The sequence below is a fragment of the Sinohyriopsis cumingii genome, chromosome 2, assembly GCF_028554795.1.
Source record: "Sinohyriopsis cumingii isolate HCF-2022 chromosome 2, ASM2855479v2, whole genome shotgun sequence".
NCBI classification, from domain to species: Eukaryota; Metazoa; Mollusca; class Bivalvia; order Unionida; family Unionidae; genus Sinohyriopsis; species Sinohyriopsis cumingii.
The window spans coordinates 78,200,419-78,226,959 of NC_142962.1; the positions used below are offsets into that span (position 1 = coordinate 78,200,419).

A 26,541-nucleotide genomic window follows, 5' to 3' on the forward strand; every position below is an offset into this window, starting at 1 on the left:
TTGTGTTTGTGCTTGTATTCGTGTTTGTTCTTGTTCGTGTCGAATTTGCTCAAGTTGACCCGGAACCACTTGGGTATGTTGCTCAATATCTCTCGTCATGGGAATAAGCCCAAGATCTTTAAGTTCCTTATCCTTTTGTTGTTTGCCATATGCGACTTGTTCGATAACTCCAGTGACTGGACTCAACCATTTTGACGATACCTCACCAATATGATATTGAGCATCATCGTACTCACGAACTTTTTTCTTAAATAATTTTTTTGTCGGAATGAGTTTCCTTACTGCCGCTAATTCTTCTCGTGTTAATCTTGCAGAATGAGGTTCTCCAACTGTGCTAGTTTTTCGACTCATCTTATTTTCAATGATATTGTTTTATTGTGAAGTAAAATTAGTATCCGCAGCCTTTCCCTTGCAAACTTCATCGACACCCGATCATTTTTCCACCCCCCCCCCGAAAAATCATATTTTTTCTATTGTCCAGAATGACATAATTCGCACACAAAAATTGCATTAGGGGTCGAATTTACGCAAATTAGTTTTTCTGGAAAGGTTTATTTCTGTTTTCTGAGGTTTCTGCAGAAAATGTTCTCATAGAAGGTTTTTCTTTGTTGGAACGGTCTGGTCTGTAGAACTTCCCTGCTGCTAGCCTGAGGATCAAACCCACTCAACAGAGGTGAAACAGCAGTCATCGGTACATGGCTACTCAAGGCTCCCTGGCATCCTGGAAACGGTAAGCAATGTAATCAAATGCTGTATGTTATGATATGAAGGTAAAAGTTTTCTAGCCAAAAGTTTAACTTCTTTATCTTGTCTAAATAAATGAATCCTGCAACTGTTTTTAAATTGGTGAAATATTACTTTTTTAAAACTTGAGAGGTTATCAAATCATAATAATTGCAACATTTTATTCAATTTCAGATAATTTATTTGCCAATTGCTATAACCTTAATGATGAGCTATAAGACAAGAATATGTGAATACCCCAATTTCTTGACAATTCTTATGTCCCGAAGATCCACGTTGGTGGCTTTTGCCGGGTCTATCACATGCAGCACAGCATCAACAGCAATTGGTGACAGGATGTTGGAATACTGCGAAACCACCTGTACGAGGATACAAAAAAATGAAGATAACTTTCCCATAGTTTATTAAATTTGTGCATACATAATGCACATCAAATAGTTTGCAATGTAGATCTGCTGCACAACTGGATTGACCATGCTACACTCATGCTGGTAGTAACCAGGAGTGTAGTTCTGGGCGTTTATTTCATGTAGCAATACATGCACAATTTGTCATCTAGCTGGCCAGAAAAGCTGAAATGAATGCCACATGTTTCTATTAAAATACCTTTTAACTGTATGTCTACAGTACTGTTGTTAATAATGGTATCAAATCCAACCTCTTTTCTTCTTTACTTTTGTATTTATCGACACTTTCATCACTCCACTCCCCACTAAACTGCACTGTGAACTTGGTCATTTAAATCTAATTAAATGTCATTTTAGTGGTCCTGAGTAACTTTGGCAGGATTATGGACTAAAAAGCAAATGAATGCAACCATCATTTCCATGTTTATCTCAAACCCAGTACAACGATACACTCCTCTGTGCTTGATGTCAAATATAAAACTTGATTACCTTTCAGTTAAATGCTGTATGCATAGAAAATGTGTGTGCATGTGTATGTGAAACCTCAACAATAATTTGTCTAATATGTAACATGTTTGACTGGGTTCAGTTGGCGTTTGAATTTTAGCGGACACTAGACAAACTTTTTAAAGTTACGCAGCTTATTTCTTTGATGCAGCCAGACATTCAACGGCAGTGGACTGTTTTATTAAACACGTTAATATTATTAATCCTTGATCATTTCTACATAAATTAAATATAGGCCATTCTATAGAATTGTAGGTGTGTGCGTCAAGAGTATGTACACAGAAGTGGGGTGGGGTGTAAAAAAGTATGCATGTGTACAGGAAGGTCAAGCTTTACCAGATTTTTGCATATAGTAAATGGATGGCTGCATAACAACAAACATGTCATTAAATAACTATGGTATTCAATGTCGCCAGTAGCACATGGCTATAAAGTTGCTACATGTACTTAAACTGGTCTTGATTCTGGTATAACTGACACAACAATTGCATTCATCTTGCTGAAACCCAAAAAACCGTAGACAGGAACATACAGCTACCTAAGGGTACCTATTTAGAACAGAAAACCATAAACAGGCTAATAACTGGAAAAACTAAACTAGCAAGCAGTTTTGGAAGGTTTATAGGACCCAAACCAGCAACCATTAACTGCTTTAACTGCCACACCACCGAAGATCTACACCACGTATTCAATATATGCCCAAAATATCAACCCACTCGGAAAATATTTATCAAAAACCAAAAAGAGACTGGATCACCACACACATACCCAGAGTTACTTATGGACTCTAATAAAAATAAACAATCAGCATATAAAAATATAAATCAATTCATAGACTCAGCAGGACTTAGGAACAAAATATAATTACTATCCTCACAAAACCAAAAGACCCAGTAACTAGCTAAATAAATTTAGAAGCCACCACATAAAACCCCATAACATACTATTCAATTTTATAAAAGTATTAATAAATAATTCACTTACGAAGCAAGTATTAAAAAAAAAAAAAAACTAAGGAAACCGCAAAATCGGATGCCCTAGATGTCCTTAACGAACCGAGTAATCAGCCAGGACTCCAGTCCTAGATGTCCTTAACGAACTGTGTAATCGGCTAGGACTCGGGTCTCTTGCTAAATAAAGTATAAATAACAATCAATCTCTAAAAACATTAATAAATAAATAACTTTAAGAGGCAATATCTAAAAACTTATAAATAACATAACGTAGGAAGCACACCCTAAACACCTCGACTAGTAATACCATAATAACCTTGAAAATCTCTTTTCATACACGAGTTCTACTAAGAACCTCTATAAACAGAATAGAACATTCCCCCCTCCCCAGCCTTTAGAACATTTTGATGAAGAAGAAAAAAAATCGCAAGAAACACCAGGCAAATGCAACAAGAAACCAGCAATGTAAAGCAAGCAGGACTGTTTCCGAGCTCTTCTTCCCATTAATGACAGCCAACCATTCAACTGTAAGGGACCTTTATGGTCCCATAGATTGAGGACAAACTATCAGGGTTCCTTGAATCCATAAAAGCCTGGGGGAGGTGGCACCATTCCCTGCCCCAGGAACAACTAGCAGACTGCGGTGCAGTCAGAAAAAAGTGGCACATGCACAATTGTGCGCACGCCACTATAATCAAACTCAACAACAACAACAACCATTGGGATGAGGTTATTCATAGGAAAGTAAAAACCTGTCAAGTGAAAATTCGTCACAAATATCTTTGGAAGATAGCTCTCATTCAACTTTTCTAAGAACATTATATTTAGTTTCATGAGATTGTAATTTGTGTTTTATGGTGATTTGCTAACCATAAGTTACTTTTTCTTGCAAAAGAATGAAATTTCCATGGCACAATCAACATGTTCCATTCACCAATCAAATTGGAAAATGCAACAATTGATCCTATTCCACTGCTTTTATTAGAGTTTGTACCAACTTCTTTTGATGAAGGGTGCGATGCTATTCTTGCAGATTGTAGCAAGCTAGCTAATATGAAGGGTGCATGCATTTTTTGAGTAGCTGCATAAGATCCATCTTTGCCGTTTACTAAACTTGTGCAAAAGGATAAACTCTGATATGCAGTACCTTCTCAGCTGCAGATCCTAATCTATATTGCTTGCAGTTCAGGTGGAGTGGAGTGAGATGGTCCAATCATTATACAAAATAGTGTTGGAAAATAAAGCGTCAGAACAAAATATTAATCATGTAAAAATTATGAATCTGCATTTATTTGGTTGTGATTGTATTAAAAACATCTGAATGTGGGTCATTTGTGATTGACTTAAACTTGAATTATTCAAATGTTTCAGAACTTGTGCTTGATATAGGCTCTTAAAATGAATACAATGGATACCCATGGGATTAAAACCTCATTAAATCCCTTTAAAGTGAAATGGATTTCTAGTTTTAAATTCTGTTCTTTCAATAAAATAAATTTCCTGAACCAAAACGTCCACAAAGCAAATAATCTGTAATTTGCTCCCAGAAGGTCATGTTTAGACAACAGTCAATAACAGATTGTTTTAATCTGTCAAGTCCTTCAAAGTTCTCATGTGGAAATGTGGATTTTGTGACACAGAGACGAACTTCCAAGTCAAACAATACTCAAAAACGGGATTCATTCTGACATAAATTATAGGTATATTTTTGCACTATCAGGCCTGTACTACATAAAGTTTCAATTCATCAAGACTTCAAGAATTTATTTCAACTCAAACCACTACTGGAGTATACAATAATAAGAAGTTTAATACGTGAACAAAAAAACAATATGAAAACATAACAGGACATATTCTGATGGATTGAGCTACTGATGTTGCATGTCTGTCAAATTTACCTCATACAACAGCAAGGACAATCTTCAAGTTGCTGAAAGATATTAAGAATGCCACTATGTTCTCTGCACACATGACCAGACAACGAAGCTCAGTGATAGTGAGGACAGCTAGGTTGATGGCCATGTAGATAGATGGCCATGTAAACAAAAAGACAGGAAAAGTGAGCCACTATCCAGAAGGCCATTTCCCTGTATAATGATCTTAAATCAAAACAAAGATGAAGATTTATCAACAAATCTGGGCACGTTTTTGTTAAATCTTGTTGACATTTTTTTTTAAACATGGTTCCCACGCTTTTCTAAAGATAAATTTCCAGGTTATTTCCAGGATGAAATTACTATTTTCAAGGTTCACATGACCTCTACTGAATGGAATTAAAAAACATTTTAGATTATAAAACATGCATTTCTAAATCTGAAGATGTTTCTCTTTCACGACTCCAAAAATATCAGAAAAGAAGCTCATGTACAAAACCACAAAATGTATCACACGAAACCAGTTTGATTATATTCTTATACATTGCATGTAATGTCATTTCAAAGCACAGAATAAAAATTCTAACTTTATTCTGCTGCATTATGTTGCTAAATGAGAACAACATAAAAAACATAAATTATGTTTTGTTTCCCTTTCAAACTTTCTAAAGAATTCTATAGCATTATATGTGTGCATCTCATGGAAAGTAACATTTTTTATTATAGTATTTAAAAACAATACACGCAAATAATTAGAATCTTGTCTTGTAATGAATAGAGTTTAACCCTGAATTTATCTGTACCAATAAAACCCAAACAAGATTTTTCAAACAACCTAATCTCCTTAAGATGGTCTGGTTAAAAATCCATCATTTATAAAACATTTTCAAAAGGGTTGATTTAATTTTTGAAAAAAGACCTTCATAATTATATACTGTTGTACAAATAAGGACTGAATTTTCTGTAAAATGAACTTGACTTCTTGTAATTTGTTAAACCAGTCCCCAAACCAGTATTGATACAGGGACTCGTAACTTTTTTAAAATATATAATACAACTTTTTACAAGGGATGACAATTTCTCATTTCAGCTCTGAGATTGAACAATGTGGACCACAAATTTGGCTTAAAATGAACATTTCCACTGCATTTTTCATATTTGCACATTTAGGTCGGGGTGTGGGGTCATTGCAATTACATATCGAAAATTTGGAATTTGCCACCACCGTTGGGTAGCGACATATAGTAGTCGCTTACCAGCGGGCCTAGAAAATTTAAACTTATGTTATATCGATTCTTAACTGCATGAAATTTATAGGAAAATGATTTATTTTCTCAGAAATGGCAAGTATTATAATTGTTATGTCGTTAATCGCTAAAGACAAGACGAAACTACAGCATAGAAGAAACCTGACCCAGTACTCACCATTTGCATTACTAGTCACACGACTTAACAAATCTCAAATAACAACATCGGAAGTCCAATAGTCATCAACAACAAACTCCTTTATAATGTTGTTGTACAGAAACTCAATTAAATTAAATCAAAGTCAGATTCGTTTTGTGAAAACCAGTAATCTGGCCAGCCTGATTTAACAAACAGGGAGCACATGTCAACGTGATAGTCATGTGATACAAAATTCCTGAAGTTGTTCTCTGAATATAGAAATATGGAGAATTTTGTGTTCTTTCATTTTTGTATTTTTATTACAACCAGTATACGACTTTCATTTAATATTTTTTTCTCTACAACATTTGAAAATGTGGGTTGTTAAGATTTGTATACTGATGTTTCTAGCAATGCAAATTGCGAGTACTAGGTCTCATTTCATCAATGACGTAGTTTTATCTTGTCTTTCAACAGATTAAAGACATCACGATTTTAATACTCACAATTTCTGAGAAAATAAGTAATTTTCATATCAATTTCATGCATGTATCACTCAATCTAACAACATTTAAAGTTTGCTAGACCATCCGGTAAGCGGCTACACTTTGCCACCATCATGTTGGCCTCTTATGATGCTAGACCAGTTTTCATACCTTCCATGTACGGATATCGAACTGACTCTGAAATAAGTCTATTAAATGAATCAAAACCACTGGGCATTTGGTTTGACTCAGCATACATGATTATTGCACGCATCCAAATGATCCATACTGCACCCTCCGAATATTCTGGTTAGAACTCAATAAATTTAACTCCGATCCGTTTGGTTACGACTCAAGTACATGATTGTTTCAGGCATCATGTTTTTCCCAGACTTTCATCAATATTTGCGACTTTTCATGGTTGGAACAGAAAAATTATCATTCCTGACTTTTCCCCCCGATTTCCCGGTAGACAAAACACTAAATGATGCTTTACTACTGGATATGGGAGGAGTTTGCTCTGAATATCTTCTTAGTTCATATTTCCTTGTAACCTAAAAATTTGTCAACTAGCTTACCCATGAAAATGGTACCTGATGAATTGAGGGTGATTCACAGTAAATCCTTTTCCTCAATATAAAACTGTGTACTAAATATGCTTTTAATTCAAAAAGTCCCACAAATATTATTGAGCAGAAATGGAATTCATGATGCAACTTCAAAGTTGTATGTGGGCCACAACTCAAGACCATGGAATAGATTACAACTCAACTTAAATCTCTTTTAATCTAAAAATCTGAATACCAAATTTGCTTCAATCCATCAATCCCTTCAAACGTTTTCGAGTGGAAACAAAATTCAAGATATACAGGACATATGACAGGACTGGCAAGATATGCCAATATAAAATGTAAAAGGGAAGTAAAAATAAAGTAAACGCCTCGAACCTTTGAGCTAAGTGCAGTATTTGCACTCTGTAAGAGGGTCTCTCTGTCTGAAAGATCCAAAGGTATGGCCAATCCCTCTATGATTTCCAAGGACTTGACAGATGCCTTCTTAAATGCTTCAGAAATGCTGGTGGGATGAATTCCTGTGAAAAAGAAAATGGCCAACAAGACTTAAAAAGTACTGCATGTCTTCAGAACGGAAACATTTAATTGTGGTCCATTTTAGCACAACATCAAATAAGGCATGGTCATTCCAGAGAAAATTCTATTTAACAAATCCAAAGCTAATTTCAACTACACAAAATAAACCAGAACTGAAGATGGAAACATCAAAAATATCTGCAATGTTTAAACTTTTGCTGTATATACCACCTCAACCCAGATACATAGTGCATTCAGAATCTGAAACTTTCATTTTTATCTACTCGGACTTTATAAAACATACTACACACGAACATCATCCTTTATGTGCAGAAGAGTCAAGTTACAATGAAGCGACTCAGATCTGAAATTGTTACTTTTCTTCACCCGTCCTTTGAAACATTACAAATATATCACCTGCCCTCATTCACTGCAGATGGAGTTCATGTTACAAGGAACAGTGGCAGCCTGATGAATGGGCATACAGACCTAACTAATCAGAATATGTAAAGTGTGGATTAACAACTGTATACAAAATATATATATATATATATATATATATATATATATATATATATATATATATATATATATATTGTATACAGTTGATAAACAGTTGTTGACTTCATAGGTCACTCAGCCAAGTTTGGAAGACTAACCTTTCTATTCCACATTACTAAAAGCATAACAGATGATGCTGGCTGTCATGACTATTTGGTAAAATATTCTACTTGCAGATGCATATGTGATTACTAAACACTAGATATGTGCAGGATAAATGGAAATAAACCAATTGTAACTTTAACAACAGGAGACTAACATGAAAACTTGTCAAGAGAGCATAGCTGCCAACCTTCCAGGCTCACAATTAGTGAAAATAGGGATAAAAAGTCGTGAATTTGGACATGAATTAGTGAAAAATACCATGACAATAACTCCATCCACTCTGACCGTCAATACTACACTATATCAAGTCTGCAATATAAAACTAAAACACTACATATATGCAGAAATATTTATTTATCAAGACATGATACTGTGGCAGACTTCCTCAAACTGCTTGAGCGTAAATTTGTTTTCTAAACAGTTCAGACTTCTTGCCTGCTGGTTGATCTTGGGGACTAAAATTGCTGACAAATTTTCTGCAGCTAAGGAGGCCCTAAAGTCTGTCTTATTTTTCCTCACTAGAGAAAATACTCTTTCGCTGTCACTGTTGCTGTGAGGAATGTACAGGAGCTGCAGCACTTTTGGTTCTTCCACAGGAAGATTTGGAAGTGATTTTCGAGTCCAGGAACATTTGTCAGAACAAATGTTTAGCAAGGTCTCCAGCTGATAAAGGTAGATTGTGTTCGACAAGAAAACTCACAAATAATGCTTCAGTATTGGTAGCCTGCAGGTCTTCAGCCAATGGCTTAAAATAGTCCAAAGATGAAATCTGCTAATTCTTAATTTTCCCAACTTCTACGTGTCTTTTGCAACCAACGTGCTTCCTCACATCGTCTCTGCAATGGCACACTGAGTGCAAAAAGCACGATGAATATCAATGTTTAATGCCAGAATGCACAGCCAATTTTTTATATATTCCAAATTAAACTTCACTTTTTGAGTAATACATTTCTTTTTGCTTGGTGGTGAAGACATTTTCAACATCTTACATGTGATGCTGAATAGTAACTCAAATCAGTGTTGGAGACACATGCACGGAGCATAATTCCAGTTAGGCCCCAGTTTCTCTCAAAAGAATTTGTAAAACTACTCTTGTACATATAGATTAAAATAGGATAAAATGCTTGCTACCGGGCCAACTGTACTAATCAGCTGTAGATCTACTAATATCGCGACCAGCAGTACCCGACCGTTTCAGCAACTGTGAATATCACAACTAGCAGTTAACGGGAAATCGTTTATTTTATTAAAGATTTTAAATAATTGATTGGAGAATTCACAAATTTTTGGCTTGCGGCGTGAATCACTGAAAAAGTTGTGAAATTCACACCAAATTCGTGAGGGCTAATAACTATGAGAGAGGGTCAAAACTGTTGCACCTAAAAACTGACACACTGGTGGCACTTACCCTTTGCGAGTAGTTTAGCGCAGGCATCCATCAAACTGCCAGCTATGACGACAACAGACGTAGTTCCATCTCCCGCCTCAATGTCCTGAGCCTTGGAAAGCTCTACAAGCTATAAGAGGGAGTAGGGATTTTAAAACCAAGATGACATTATTGTAAGCCCCACCCCCAATGTGTTTTTCTTGTCATACTGTTTTTTTAAATTTGGGTAGGTAGGTAGGGTTTCAACATTGAATATATCTTATAATGATTAGTATATATAATGCAGAAAGCACTTAGAGTACTGGGTTAAGCCAGCTCAGATACACAAACCAATTTAAATCAATTTCTGGAGAAGAAATAAAAAATAAATGAAGGGTTGGAGTGGGGAGTGGGTGTGTGGCAGCAACTAGGGTTGGCAACACAAAAACTTTTTTTTTTTTAAATGGACAGCCAACAGAAATGCACATATGGGGGGGGGAAGAGATAATGTCGTGTTCACATTACAATTTCTTCAACTATCAACATAAAGCTATTTCAAGAAATTGAAATGCTCACATAATCTTCTATAATCTTTAGTACACAATTTGGACCCAAATATTTTAACGTCATTTTTGTGATAAATATATAACTAGGATTCAAGACAAGTCTTCATTGTTTTAACATGTTCATATCTGAAAAGTTCACTTTTGTAAAAGCCTGGTGCTAAATCAACAAATTTCATCAATGCGAACAAACCCCAATTGATTATTAAAATTACTGATATTAGACCGATCTCTAAACTGGGACTTTGATCTTTCTTGAAGAGTGTGTTTTCTCCACTGTCTTTAGTAACATGAACATCTGGTGTTCACAGTCCATAACTACTGCGTAAGTGTACCATCTTACCATTTTTGCTGCTGGGTGAAGCACCTGCATCTGTTTCAAAATTGTGGCACCATCATTGGTGATAGTGACGTCCCCATTTGAGGCCTGGATCTGAAAAATTCAAGCAATAAATTTTTGCTTAAAATCTTAAGCACATAGATACTTTCTAATGTTGCCTTGATTTTAATGATCTTCCATGTTAAATTTTTATATACAGGGATCATCCTGGGCTTCGCCAATGTCGCAAATTGCGATTTTTTTTTCCTTATTGGCAACAAAAATATCCCATCTGGCGATTTTTTTGGCGACATACTTTTTGGTTATTTAATTTGTACATACAATCATGGATTTGGACTGGATAAATTAAAAGGCAGAACGAAAGGAAGCCACAAACTTGACTAAGCAATGCATTGGTATCAATCTGTTACACAAACAATCCTTTGTTCTTATTGACAACCCCATCTTTACAGTGCATTGTTACATCATAATCTGCTTATGCTGACATCTGGGCTGAGTACTGTATGCTGCGATACAGTCAATCATGCTAACGCACTATACCTACAACTGACCGACTTCTGAAGACGTGAATAGAACAGATACAATTAACTGAATGGCTAATCCTTCTGTTTTTTTTATACATATACCAAAACAATAGTTTTGCTGAACCTTCATAGAAAACTGATAAGCTTTCAAGTACCGACAACTGTGTATAAATACAAAGCAAATGGAAACAATCTAAATCACAATTACATCTGTCGCCAGTGCAGCATTTTACTCATTGATCTTTTCCTTTTGCCATCAGTCCTGTGTTACGGCTGCAGAGACTTAAACTCCGCAACAAGAAATAGCAACAAAAAAAAAAACAGTTTTGCATAATTAATAATAATTATTTATTTCTCAAAATACAGGAGTGAAAGAATCCCTAAGTTGGGTGTGAATTTATGCTTATATATACGGTCCAATATTGCCAGGTGTTGACTCGTGAAAGTTTCATTCGTGGGAATGGAGATCCTATTTTTCTTGTCGAGAAAATTTATACAGCATTCAGTGATCATTCTTGGGATTTAGGAAGCAATTCGCTGCAAGCTTTGTGAAGCTAGCCATAAAGGGGGGGGGGGGCTGCTGAGAGACTACTGGTGTCACCTGTCAGCACTGTACACTGTGAACGTGGATTCAGTAAGATGAACTTCATAAAAACTGACATCAGAAATAAGCTCTGCATCTCATCTCTTGAGAATTTAATGAGAATCAGCATGTACAGATGTGAAAAATTAGACTTTGAAACTGCATTCAACAAGTGGGCAGCCCTAAAATTGCGACGGATCTTCATGTAACACTTTGTAACATTTTGTTAATGCTTCTTGTAATTAAAGTATTAACTAACCCATCTTTTGTAATTTTCATTGCCTGTTACATTAATAGACTAAATTAACACTTGGAAAAATGTATGCTACTTTTTTTGGCGACACTTTTGAAAATTGGCGACAAAATATTGAGGTTGGCGATTTTTTTGGCGACAGCTTTTTAAAAGCCAGGACCATCCCTGATATATATATATATTGTTTTTTACAAAGTGCTTGTTTACAACATGGCTCCAAATAAAAGCGACTGAACTCTTTATCAATGTTCCATTTACAGAAAGCCGCATGTCCTAACATTAAAACCATAATTCAGTTAAGAGCAGGTGCATCTTTCACTACTAATAATGTACAATGAAATTTTCACAAGAACTGGTGAAAACAGTTGCTCTGTGGTGGCCATATTGGGCGCAAGATCAGCACAAGGTTCATTCAAAACCAATTAGACATCATAACAAGTCATCTGGTGAAAAGTCAACTTTCCATTCAGGAGCAGTCGCAATAAGAAAATTTTCAACATGGCTGCCATACTGGACTTCAGATCAGCACCATTTTTATTTTGGACCAGCAAAACATTGCAAGCCTTTTAGTGAAAACCCATGTGGATATGACCATCCATGTACAAGGAGTAGCAATAAAGATTTTGAAGACGCTTGCCCTGGATGTCATATTAGATCACAGATCAAAAACATTTTCATTTAGGACTAACTAGACATAAGAAGTCCAAAGTGAAAACCCTGTACTGACATGTCCATTGATTCAGCAACAGTAAAGATAATGGATTTTCAAGTTAGCTTCTGTGGCAGCCATATTTATGTGCAAACAGCACAATTTTCATCTAGAAACAAGTAGAATGTGCATATAAAGTTTCAAAGCAATGCTTCAAGTAACGGTGGTGGAGAAGCAATTACAAACTTTTTCTAACTGAAAGATGTCAAGCGACAAACAACAGACCATTCCATTAGCTCTTCTGGACTATGACCAGTAGAACTAAAGACTGAAGCTAACAACATCACTATACTGTATTTATTGAAATACAAATACATTCTTACAATGAAAACGATGTACAAACAACTTATCATGAATGTAATATGGGCATATTTCTACAAGTCATTAATTTTTTTTAAATAAACTTGTATGCTATTTTTCACTTAGGTGCTAGAATGTACTTCATGTGCAAAAGCAAACAAGATGCAATTTTTCTTTTTAATTGTCAAAAGCATCTCTGGTATTCTCAATAAATAAGATTACCAAATTAGCCACTGTGGCAGCCATATAGGATACAATATCAGCACCATTTTAATTTAGAACTAGGCATTTGAAGATTTTTGTTGACGACCCGAGCTGATATGACCATCCATTCAAAAGGAGTTTGAAGATTGTCACAGCAATATCCAGGGTCAGATTGGCATAATTTTCATTTAGGACCAACTAAATATCATAATTAGTTTTCTGGTAGAAACCCCATTAAGGAGCGTAAACCAAATTTTTTTTCAAGATAGCTGTCATGGTGGCTACAACAGACAACAGATCAGTATGATTTTTGTTTACTATTATAGACATTACAAGTCTTCTGGTAAAAAATCCCAATGTTGATGTGACTTTCCATCGAGTAGTGACGACCAGACTTGAAGATGGCTCGTACAATTTTTATTACAGACATACTAGACATCAATAGTCTTCCTGTGAAAACCTCATGTTGATATGACTTTCTGTTCAGGAGTAGCAAAATCAAGATTTTCAAGAGGTCTGCGGTGGCCATACTAGATTTCTGGTCAGTACTCTTCATTTAGGACCAATTGGACATCATAAGAAGTCTTTTAGTGAAAACCCCATAGTTGTGGAACAATCGATTTATAAGAAAATTTTCAAAGTGGCTACTGTGGTGGTCATAATGGATGTCTGGGAATAACCTTCATTTAGGACCCAACTGACATTAATAGAAGCCTTTTGGTGAAATATCCATGCTGACATAATTTGTTCAAGAGCAGCAATAACAAGATTTTCAAGATGGCTGCCTCGGTGGCCATATTTGACAGATCAGACATATTTTTCCATTTAGAACCAACTAGACTTCATATATCATCATTTATCGAAAACCTCCATTTGGATAAAAAGTCTGTTCAGGCAAAGCAGCAGTACAAGACTTTTTATATGACCACTGTGGTGGCCATATTGATGCCAAGCAAAACCAATTTCGCTCAGGACCAACTAGAAACCACAATACGACTTCTGGTGAGAACTCTACCCTGAAACTTCCATTCAGAAGAAGTGAGAAGATTAACAAAATGATGTTCAAGATGGCCAAAAGTTGTTAAGTGAAAACAACATTTTGATACAACCATTCTCTAAGATGTAGCAACAGTCACAAGATTTCCAATTGATTGCTAAAGTGACCATATTGGACCTAAGTGATAAACTATTTTCACCAAGACCAACTAGACCTTGGCAATCCTCCATGTAGTTCAGGAAGAGTAAGTAGTGACAATACATTCTCTTTAATTACCATTTTATCCATGCCCCTGGGCCCAAGGCTTGTTCTGATGGCATCTGCAACAGCTGCAAAGAAAATGAATAAATAAATAAACAGCAGTCATGTGTTCATAGCAACAATTTTTCAATAGTTACTGCATGAAGCTCATACCTTCATCTCAGAGATGCTAAGGAGATCATGAAAACAGTTTTACGGGTAAGCTTCTCTAAAGAACCTTAACAGAATAGTTCAGAGAGGATTTCTGACAAAGACCACAACATACACAAGAAATTCCATCTTGACATTAGTGAGCAAGATAATCGTTTGTAAAACTCGAATACTTGACAAGGCTGGAAATAGGAGAATCCAATCAATGACTGGGTATTTGGAGAACATATGGATGTTGGAAAGGTCTGCCCAGTAGCCCTTAACAGAGGTCTCACTAGGATTTTAAAAACTAGGAGTCCAGGACTCCCATTTTGGTAAAAATAGGAGTCCCACCATCAAAAGTTATAGTCCCTTCTTTCCGACAGAATCAACAGAGACGTGAGTGCATCTATTTTTAGATGGAGAGGTTTTCGTAATGTAATCATCCACTATAATATAGCTTCATTACGACAGTCCACTGACAGGATCGCAAATTTATGAGTTATTTGTATATGTACTTGTAGTGATTTTAGGCAAATAAATAGTATCTGATTTGCTGTTTTTTCCTGCATTTTCGCAAATACGTGTCAAGTCAGAAAACAGCTTAGACCTTAAAGCGCATCTCGCGAATTCCACAACATAGCATTGTCTCATACGTTTCTGACCTACATAATTTGCATTTTAAAGTTAAATCTTTAATAAAATAATACCTAGTCTTTGGTTTCAATGATTTGTATATTTTTTCGGAATATATTTGCCCGATGATTTAAGAAAACAGACAATCTAATAAACTGGTACATCCCAGACATAGCAAAGTCCAATATTATTTCCCGTTAGGCCTACTGGTTTACTTAGTTGCCAACTAATTTTATGACAAAATAGCGTACAAGAGCTAGTTAATATATATCCAGATCACCAATTCTGATCTTAAAACACAAGTCTGAATGTTTTATCATTAAAGGATAGCATGCAGGAAATTGATAGCTGCTACCTTACTCGGAAAAGGGTTAATGGTCAATCAGCTATCAAAACATAATGCTTGTGAATGGGCAAGAGTTTGTCAAAGTAATTGATATAAAAACTAGGTCTAGCTACTGATGCCTTGATGAATACATTTCACTACAACACTAGAACTAGCCGGGCTAAGGCAAGGGGCATTTAAAAAAAATATGGTATGGTCAGTCAATGTACTTCTTAAATAATCACAGGGCAAAGTCATTTTCGCTTTTGTAACATAAGGCGAAGTTTACATTTTTAGGCGACTGGTCACCCACTTACGAATGGCATTTTGTCTAAGTCTCAACATGTCTTGATTCTTAGGTCACCTTCACTGCTTATTCCGATACATTCGGAAATGAACACAATAACGAAAGCTTAAGTTGTTTATTTTGATGTACTTATATAAATGATCACATGTACATCTCTGGGTCTTTCTGCCTCTGAATTCAATCGTTGTATATATCAGTACATTTTCCCACCCTGCCGCCAGTCAAAGCCTTTGAACTTGCTGCCCAGCTATTGCATCATGTTCTTTTTTATGTACTCTTATAAAATGGCAACATTGTTGTATCAAGGGGTCTTTCAGTCATTGTAAATATCAGCACAGCTAACTGATCAACACCTTTTCCCACAAAGCAGGTGGCTGAAGCAGGATTGGCAAGTCTTTGAATTCTGCCACACACCTATTACATGCATACGGAGGACTCCTGCCTCAGTGATTTTCTGCGTCCCAGATCAAAAATTGGTGTCCAAATACATGTAAATAAGAGTTTCTGAGATCTCTGCCTGAATAGTAGAAATTTGCTTTCTCTCTTTAAACAGGAAAAGTCAGTCAGCAAACCAGTGCACTCATTTAAGGGATATCCAGAACTGAAACGCTTCCTACTACACCAATTGCAAAGGAATCTTTACTTTGAATCACTGACCTTGTACAATGGCCATCTCCTGGCCTGAATGATGCAACAGGTGACCTTGCTTGAAAATCTGACCCCAATAGATCGCTTGTGATAAGCAAAGCACGCCATTAGTGAATCTATGCCCAGCAAGCTGGAGACCCTATGTGCAACAACAGTTCCCTACTCTGGGGTCATTTCTGCAGTTATCCAGGCCACACAGAGGGGCTATTTGAGAAAATGATGTTTCACATACCCACATAGTCAATTAACTTTTAAAATAAGGTTTACAAGATGAAAGTTACATATGACAAATCTGTAAAATAAACAGCCAAGTACATCAACTATGTACAAATAATCCCATCCATTCACTTGTCTTTTTCTCCAATAGACACAATCTGTTGATAAGCCAGTCGAGCTCTTTCTTACGGCTTTGACAAAGATTTCTTTAGCCTTCCTTTTTGACTAACTTTTTTGGCTCAATGTGCATTTATTTTTCTTCTCAATTACAGCCTTTCCTTCTCAATGAGAGCCTTTCTCCTTTCAAGCTGTTGCTTGTATTGGCGACATGCAGTGCACATATTATGGCAGAGCTATATCTGTTCTATCATGCAAGAAATCTTTCTTCTCATAGTAGTTAACTGCCCTTTTTCCAAGATGCCTTCTGAACTTCAATTTTTCCTTATGCAGCTTCTTTTGTATGTACTGTTCCAAGCGCTTCCAACCGCGATTACCATAAAGCAGAGGTCATAAAATGCCAGTCCTCAAGCATTCAGTTTTTTTATAAACTGACCAGCTAAATTTCCGTCGACTTTTCACTCCAGCCATTCCGATTTCCATACGTTTTTTGTAAACCTTTATCTAAACTTCTCAGTTTCCATTTCATGAAGATTAATTGGATGAATTTAAACTTTTGACCAATCAGAATACTCTTTACGAGATTCGTGGGCTAATATATGGCACGAATATGTTACAAGGGTCGTTGCAGAATGGGATCGAACAGACTTTCTAAAAAACTGGATTGGAGATAACAAAAAAAGTCTGACAATATCAAGAAAAATCGGACTCAAGTCAGGACGGAGAAAAATCTAGTGTGCAGATTGGAGATTCTACCAAAAAACAACACGTGATCCAATGTTCACAGGAATTTCTTATCATTTCGCAGAATTACCAGATGTGCAGAATTACATGACATGGTGGTGCACTATTCCTACATTTAAGACCTCGACGCTGATGTTTATGTTTTGGACATCAGGGTCTTACTGCGTAACTAAATTCAAATTCTCACAAAAGAAATGGTCCTGTTTTTGAGTTTCATTGGCCTATATTATAGTTGGCTAGAAAGCGAGGAATGCCAAACTTGGGTGAAGTTGAAATATTATTCTTTAACAAAATGAATAAAACTATATTATGCCTATTGGAACTGTAAGCAATGTTTTGTTTCATTCAAAAAACATATCCCCCACATGAACCTACTTATGCGTATCTCAACTACTATGGCATTTCAATAAATTCAAATGTGTCAACACAACATCCAAATGCGTCCATTTGCTAGCGTCAGATTTTGATTCCACCAGAATAAAAACAGCACAGTAAGTATATTAATTACATATCAATTTGTGTGTGAGTGTTGATATGGGCTGCCAAGTGAGATATTCGTAAACTTTGACTACTCATGTTCTGATGTCAACCGACATCGCAACATGCAATAGAAGTCCGTTAATTGGATAGTAAGTCTAAACACTAAAACAAAAATAACATGTGCTATGGCTTACATTTTAGGTCTAAGTGGTACCCGTTGGTTTCACGTGACATCATAAAACGTTATGTATGTCCATATCCGCCATTTTGAGTCCATAGCCTAGCAAAATGGCACCTAATAACATTGTTTTTCCCACATAATTGCGAAGGCCCGTCTCATTTTGTGCTTAAGCATATAATAATACATCACATTCTGTTGTGCATGTCAACTGCACGAGACTGAATGCGCGACTTTTCTACTTGTTTTCTTCAAGAAAAACATTTAAATTTCAACCATCTTTGTTTTTTCATAAACAAAATAGATCGATCAAGAAACCAACACATAAACAAATGGATACACAAACAAGTAGAAACATGTAATAATTTTCAATTTTCATGGGCTGATATCAATCATTTGGTAATCATTCAAGTTAAAAGGCTAATTGTTAACATATAATTTCATATTTCTAAAAGCATTTCAGGAATACTTCTTTTTGACATTTGACACAAAGTTATATTGCATTTGGCATGTGTTTTGCTTGAATACAATGAAGATGAAACTTCTTTGAACGGTTTTTGCTTTCATTCAATATCATCCTACATCCAACATCACCACAAATACAATATTTGACCATACCAATTAAACTGATTTGTCCAGTGTCTTTGGCACAAACATTGTTGTTGCGAAAAGTATTTGTTCATAAAAGTTCTGGCATAAAACACATGCTACGAGATTTTAATTCATAACTGATATTGTGTCCCAAAAATCATTGTCTGGAAACACTCTTTCAACATGACAAGCATAGGGATACGATGCGAAACACTTGTTAAAAATGTCAATATTGTCTATTTGTAAAAATAAAAAAAACGCATTTCTATTTGATAGCAATATGCATGAATAAGGTTCAACTTCACTATTCTGTCTTTCAATATAAGCAAGGGAACTTCCAACTTTATTTTTATTTTTGTGCTATAGTGCACTTAATTTCAAGGATAATCTATGTATTGTTTCGATGAAGTAAATGTCCTCATCGACAGTTAAATCAGATTATTATCTTGAATATACATGATGTCAAATGTTGACATCTGTGAAAACAACCGGTATGTGAAGAACTCGCTTCAACGTGTCTGGAGAAGTCGCCCCAGATAACCTTTTTATAACGGAATTAAATCATCTTTTACGTGATTCATATTTAGATTTTCAAAAGAGATATTAACTGGTAATCATAAAAAGCAATATCACAGTAATATTCCTAAGGACAAAATTAAATCTTAATATAATCTAATGAATGACAACAGTATAGTGATTAAAAAGGATGATAAGTCAAACACTATTAATTATTATGAAACAAAATGATTATGTTAAAGAAGATGAACGTCAATTAAATGATTAAAAATACTACAAACATATTATCGAAGAGCCGTCAAAAGAAATTAAATAAAAAATTTCAACATGCATTAATGAGATCGCTAAAAATAACAATTTCGTATGTGAGGAATTAAAACTTTCCCTTTTAACATACGTACACCTCAATTCTACATATTACCCAAAACTCGTAAAATAAAGTAATCTCAGGATGACTTAGGTTATTAGGTTGGAACCATTTCATATATAAAACTGCAGACATCACATCATGCTTACACCCTCTCTATTTTTCCAAATAAAATGTATCTAATGATTTTAAGAGCAGAGCAAAAGGGACAGATAACACTTATTTTTTGTTAAGTACAGAAGCAGAGTTGATCAAATGGAAAAGTTTAAAAACTCAGGGCTGAGCAAATCCCATACCCCGACGTCCCGGACTAGTCATTTTTGAAGTCGGGCAAGTAAAATTTTCCAAGTCGCTAGTCCGGGACAAGTGCTTTTTAAAAAAGTTGGGCTAGTCATTATTTTCGTGCTTTAATCACTATATCTACCTTTATTTGGCCAATCATGCCCTGCATATTGGGCTAAGCGACCAAATTATCGGCAAATCAAAACATGTCAAACAAAAGAAAGCCAGTATGATCAATTAGCAGTGTTGTAAGCAGCTTTGCTGCAATGAGTTTACTCAATCTGGATCATAACCAGCAGCTCTCTATTATTTTAATCCAGCGAGTCAGTGTAAATAAATTAATGAAAGGTACTTTACTGACATCAGTGTTGGTGTCTTTTATGAACTGATTAAATGACAGTAATGATTCTTTAATTTATAATTGATTATACAGATGATTGACTTCCACGTGCGATATTGTGTTTGAAGCTAACCAATTACACTAATTAATGAGCCGTTTCAGAAGTAGTTGTCAAGCAAGCTGATAATTACTCTGCGGATAAAACGAGTTTGCTAAATTATTTTTGCAAGGAAGGTAATAACGGCGAGTCAGAGAAGGTAAATTTGTTTGAAAATGGAGGAATAAAAACGTAAGACAGATACTGAGTGTGCTTGTATATGACTCGGAATGTGGCAGACATATACATGGACATATTTTCAAATCCATGAGCTAAAACATATATACATGAACCTGAAGAAGCCAAATGTATAACAACCAATGTTTTTAAAAATTAAATTCTTTTAAGAAATAATTATGTTGTATATTATTTTGTTTTTTTTCTTCTATGGATTAAGTACATACGTCTCATCAAATCTCAGCAAGTGATTACCATATTGAGACCAGTGAAAAGTAAAGTGGGACTGGTGAAGAGTAATGTGGGACTAGTGTAGAAAAAGGTGGGACTAGTGAATTTTCTGAAACCACTTGTCCTGGACTAGTGGTTAAAAAAAAAATTTGCTCAGCCCTGAAACTGCAAATTTTATAGATTTAACAAGGTATTAAGTTGAAGAAAAACAACAATAAATAAAACCTTAACAATCATGTGGCGACATCTCAGAATTACTATATATGATCCTTGTGCGACTTCTCCTGACACCTGGGATGAGTTCTCCGCTATTCAAAACAACCCACTCGCACACACATTCTACCATTTTGTCACACACCAGTGAAAGGATTTCATAAGCCTTTCGTCAGATTAAAGCAGCGAGTGGTTCCCAAAGCCCAGGTCGGGACCCAAATCTTGATCGCGAGGGCGTTCGGGAGGGTCGCCAAGATTGGGTGGGGATGAAGCTGGCAAAGCTTATGTGCAAACGGGTCGTAAGGCTCAGAAAACCTTCTTAGGGTCTCGGTCAAAAATGGGTGGGAACCACTGGACTGTCAGTGAAAATAGTTATGCTTTTAAATATATGACATATCAACTGTTGTGATATAACTTCATGAAAACTACAGTACTTTCACATATAAATGCTTGGTAGCTATTGTAAACAAACCCTTCGCAGCAGTGATATTGCTGAATCGGATTTCCCTTGGTTTTTCCTTGTCTTGGTATTCAGATTTACTACCACTACTACCTTTACCACGATCAGACATTGTTTAATTTAAGATGTGTTCCTTTAAAAACGAGATGTAAACTTGTTTTAATGAACGATGCCAGCAGATTGAATATCTGTCAAAATCTAATCACGTTGTTTATATGCCGACAATTCTAGAATCCAACATGGAGTCCAATTCTCGTGCTTCTACGTTTACATATCGCAATAGTAATTTATCTTGTTAATGAAATGTCTAGCTTTTTTAATCACACTTATTTTACATACTTTATATATTGTTATATTTTATTGTTTTCATTATCGCTATCAAAATACTGAAATATCAGTAAACAGAGACTATCAAACGAGATTTAGACGTCATATCGCGCGGAATTTGCATCGCGGGAGAAAATCACGTTTGGGACATTACAACAAATATGCCACTTTCTTACTCACACAAAAGGGAAATCGGATCTTTGCATTTTAACTGTTGTAAGTGTTTTATGTAATTTTTATATAGGCGTCCTATGATTTTACATTTTCGTAATTTTTCTCGAGGTTTCTGTAGTCGTACTCTCTATACCCATCCATCCTCCACAGGCACTTGATTCTGTGGAAACTAATGTGTACACTCACCATCCTCATCTTTGTGTAGGGATAACAGGCCAAATTTAAAAGTTCTTCTCAGGTTCATAAATATGTTATTTCTGAGAAGGTCAAAGCACCAGAAAAAAACTAATTAACAAAAAAAGTATACTCCTTTTCATGGTTTTTGCTCATAGCAAGTGCACAAACAACTAATTTTATTGTCTGCAAAATAAAATAAATATCCAAAAACTGAAAAAGTGAGCATTTTTTTTTTTTACAGTGTACCATATATATATATATATATATATATATATATATATATATATATATATATATATATATTGAAAACAAATTCAGTAATGGAAAGTTTTTTGGGTTAATTAATGAAGCAGTCATCAGAAAATATAACCAGACTGTTATTGAGGCATAATTTACAAACGTATGTGGCATATTAAAGGAAATTTTGGGGAAATGTGCCTCGTCCAATCTAGTCCTACATGTAAGACCTTGACGCTGATATTTATGTAGGACTACGGCCAATCCAGAATCAATATACACAGTGTAACAAGACAATCCAGGTATTTATTCATTTTAAATGCCTACCTGTATTTGAATTTTGTTTAGACTAATTCATCTAAAAATATTGTTTTTATGACTGAAAATTTACATAAAATATGTATTTTTCTCTAATATTTCATGTGAAAATTTAAATTTAGTACTGTATATACTTTTTTTTAAAATCTATTTATTTTGCATTTGCTGTATTGCATAGCTGGATTCTGCAGGCATTTTTTGTCATAACAATATTAACTTATTTTTGTAAACAGTGTAAAATAACAATAAAATCACAGACAAATGAAGATGTTTATGCAGGGTGTATTTATGCTACAACAGCCTGAGCTGTGCGTAACCTTAAAAACTTCAAAAGTGTCTGTTAAATTATTACAGGGTGTGGGATCTTATTCTTCAAACAGAAAACAAGCACATCTCATCTGCGAAGATACAAGTATAAATTTTTATTAATCTTTTTTACTACTACATTAATTTTATATCCAAAGGTATCAAGCAGGTTTTATCCTATTTTGTAGCAGTAATAATAAAAACAAACTGCTGGTTACAGGTAGTGGTAGCAATGATATTTATATTCACTGAGTATATAGTTGCTTCTGAAGGAGTCTGACATTTTGTCACTAAAGTACCTTACAACAAATCACCTTAATGTACTATAGATATCTGTATATTTATAATACTGATAAGGTTATTTCGTGTTGTCACAGATTTTGTTGTACTTTATTGATAAAACGTCAGACCGTGGTTGCTACCTCTACCAGGTGCTCAAGGGAGAGAATTGACAATTTCCAGTTAAAGATGAGACGGCGGGTATGTTACAGTACAACCCTATTCCCACGAAACAAGGATAAGTACCACAATATTCTTGGCACATTCTATATTTTGATACATAAATAAAACCTCTTCTGCATGAAACCCCCATGATCCACATGTTTTGTGGATTTTTATGAAAATATTCTCTGAGCCATATCAAATTCTTATCAATAACATATAGTTTAAAAGAAAAGCCAAATGGTTCCTTTTCGCAGGTTATCACATAAAATATTCCCACTATTCATGAAATTATACAATCAAAGTTAAAAGAATGGGAGCCTCGTAAAGAGGGGTACCCTCTCTGTACAAAAATAGTAAGATGGTGGCACTTGGCCCGACTTAAGCGCCCAATGGTTATCTTGTTGCTACTTTGTGTTTTAAATCTCAGATCATCAGAAACGGTATATGGAGAACTCGCCTCAGTGTATCGGGACAAGTCGTTCCAAAGTGGTTGGAGAAGTCACCCCAAAACTTGTCACGTAGAAAACCCATTTAATATTAATCTTTGAAATAAATAAGTTATTTAAAAGATAAAAATGTGTAGGGATAACAAGCCAAATTTAAAATTTCATCTCAGGTTAATAAATATGGTATTTTTTAGGTCAAAGCATCAGAATAACAAATTTGCAAAAATGTATACTCCTTTTCATGGTTTTTGCTCAGCAAGTGCAAACAACTTATTTTATTGCCTGCAAAAAAAACCCACCAAATTCTCCAAAAAGTGATTATTTTATGTACAGTGTATACATTGAACGCAAATCCAGTAATGGAATGTTTTTGGGGTTAATTAATGAAATAGTCACTAGAGAATATAACCCGACTGTTCTTGAGGTATAATTTACAAATGTATGTGGTATATAAAATAAAACTGGGGGGAAATGTGCCTCATCCAATCCAGAATTTGCAGCTTTAATTACTCAGAATTTACAACTACGAGTGTATGGCCAATCTAAAAGCCACCACTGTGGTGGCCTAGTAGTTAAAGCATCCATCTCAGATGTGGAAGTTCGTGGGTTCAATCCCCGGCTGAGTCATACCAAAGATTTATAAAAATGGTACTAACAGCTGCCTCACTTGGTGCTCAGCATTATGAGGTTAGTGTTACAACTGGTGTCAGGATAATGTGACTGGGTGGGACATCATGCTGCATGTCTGCGGCATGATGCCCCAGTGCTAGACATCACTGCAAACTGCCACAATGAAGACATCATAGCGATATGACTGAAAAAGTGTTAAAGCTACATTAAAAAATCCAAATCACACACACCAATCCAAAAGCCAAATTACGTGTAAAGCTTGTCTTTATTCATGTGAAAGTGAAAAACAAAAGGGATTGGTAAAATCCGCCTCCTAACTTTTCAAACAAAATTTATAAGGACAATGTAACAAGACAGTCCGGGTATTTATTCCTTATAAATGCCTAGCTGTACGAGAACATTTTTTACACTAATTCACCTAAAAGTATCGTTTTGTTTGATACTATTTTGTAGCAGTAATAATTAAAACTAAGCTGCAGGTTAGCAGTAGTAACAATATTTATTCATTAAGGATATAGTTGCTATTAGTCCGACAACATAAGTCACATCATTTTCATTCTGAGGGGATGATGTGCTAATTAACATGTGCTGTGTTACATTGTAGGACTAAGTTGCTAGACCACTCCAGTGGCCTAGTGGTAAGAGTGTCCACCTCAGATTCAGGTGGTCATGGGTTCAATCCCCGGCCAAGTCATACCAGAGACTTAGAAAAATGGTTGTTGTTGTTGTTGTAGGGTTTAATGCCATTTTTCAGCACACGATAGCTCATACATGGCGGCCAGTAATAATGGCGGAGGAAGAACCCAGCAAAACCCTGGAAAGAACCACCGACCCACGAGAAGCTACTGGCAAGCTTTCTCACATACCCACATTGGCTGAAGCTGAGACTCGAACCTACGCAGACAGGTGTGAGATGGCAGTGATTCGTAACAGAGAGCGCTTTAGAACACTCAGCCATTCGGGGGCCCCAAAAATGGTACTAACAGCTGCCTCACTTGGCGCTCAGCATTAAGAGGTTAGTGTTAGGTCTGGTTGGCCTGGTGTCAGGATAAAGTGACTGGCAGGGCCTAACCGAGTAGATAATTTTCACCGAGTACTGAATCCGAGTATTTGGATGTACTATTTGCCAGATCCAGGCATGAACTGAGTAGTAATCGAGGTTACCTTGCTTTGAGTGTTTCCTCTCTAAATCTTCTTCATCATCTCTCTTTCTTTTGTGGCTCTCTGTGGATCTGGTGTATTCGTCATACTCAGAGTGATGGAAGGATCGAAGGTGATTTATTAGAGCTGAAGTTTCATACGAATGAGCATTATTGCCGCCTCGTGTTAGCCTTTCACTGCAGACATCACAATTTGCCTTCGATTCGTCCACAGCATTTATAGTGAAAAAGTTCCAAATCTTGCTACTTAATTTCGGAGTAGACATTTTTCAATGAGTATTTTAATATATATATTTATTATTTATTAATTTATTTTGAATACATAATAATTAAATTTTGTTAATATTTTTTTACAAATGGCGTCTCTACACTCAAATATTTACCGGAAGCAGAAAAGTTACGCCACCTGGGGAATGCCAGTGAAATTACTAAAGGAAATTGAGTTAAATAAATTATCATCAATCATGATTCATGAAGTCCATTGGAATGTTAACTGTTTGTGTAATTATAATTTATTTTTAACTAAATTATTATGTATTAAAAAACTTTTTTTTAAAGTTCGTTATTTATTGAATTATTTTACTTGTAACCATTTGTGCGCATATTATTTGCCGAGGCGAATAGTACCGAAAAATGGGATATTCGGCCGAGGCGAATGTCCGAGGCGATTTCTGGTTAGGCCCTAGTGACTGGGTGGGATATCATGCTATATATCTGCAGCATGATGCCCCAGTGCTAGATATCACTATAGACTGTCACACTGCAGACATCGTAGCAATATGACTGAAAAATTGTTAAAGCTACGTTAAAAATCCAAATCACACACACACTAAGTTGCTACCAAAGGGCTGACATTTTTTTAAAGTATCTTAAAATAAATCACTTTATAGTTACTATAAATAAATGTGTATTTATTGTACAGATAAAATGATTTTGTGCTGTCACAGATTTTGTTGTATTTTATTGATAAAACGTCAGATTCTGTTGTTGCTACCACTATCAGCTGCTCAAGGGAGAGAACTAACAGGCATTTCCGGTTAAAGATGATACAGAGGGTA

The 26,541-nt window shown here is 35.5% G+C and overlaps 2 protein-coding genes across 2 annotated transcripts in view; one reads left to right on the plus strand and one right to left on the minus strand.

Annotated features, from left to right (window-relative positions):
* The window catches only part of LOC149805239 (T-complex protein 1 subunit delta-like), a 51,828-nt gene extending 30,312 nt beyond the window's left edge, over nucleotides 1-21,516 (minus strand). The window contains exons 1-6 of the mRNA XM_089948743.1: nucleotides 21,277-21,516; nucleotides 14,226-14,278; nucleotides 10,383-10,472; nucleotides 9,519-9,627; nucleotides 7,304-7,446; nucleotides 982-1,103 (exon numbers count right to left, since the gene is read on the minus strand). Coding sequence (XP_089804869.1) covers nucleotides 982-1,103; nucleotides 7,304-7,446; nucleotides 9,519-9,627; nucleotides 10,383-10,472; nucleotides 14,226-14,278; nucleotides 21,277-21,376 — 617 coding nt within the window. The 5' untranslated portion in view covers nucleotides 21,377-21,516. The remainder of the gene's footprint in view (nucleotides 1-981; nucleotides 1,104-7,303; nucleotides 7,447-9,518; nucleotides 9,628-10,382; nucleotides 10,473-14,225; nucleotides 14,279-21,276) is intronic.
* Nucleotides 21,517-21,710: 194 nt separating this feature from the next.
* Nucleotides 21,711-26,541, plus strand: part of LOC149805240 (denticleless protein homolog) — a 63,908-nt gene continuing 59,077 nt past the window's right edge. Inside the window, exon 1 of the mRNA XM_089948754.1 lies at nucleotides 21,711-21,807. Within this exon, the coding sequence (XP_089804880.1) occupies nucleotides 21,753-21,807 (55 nt within the window). The 5' untranslated portion in view covers nucleotides 21,711-21,752. The remainder of the gene's footprint in view (nucleotides 21,808-26,541) is intronic.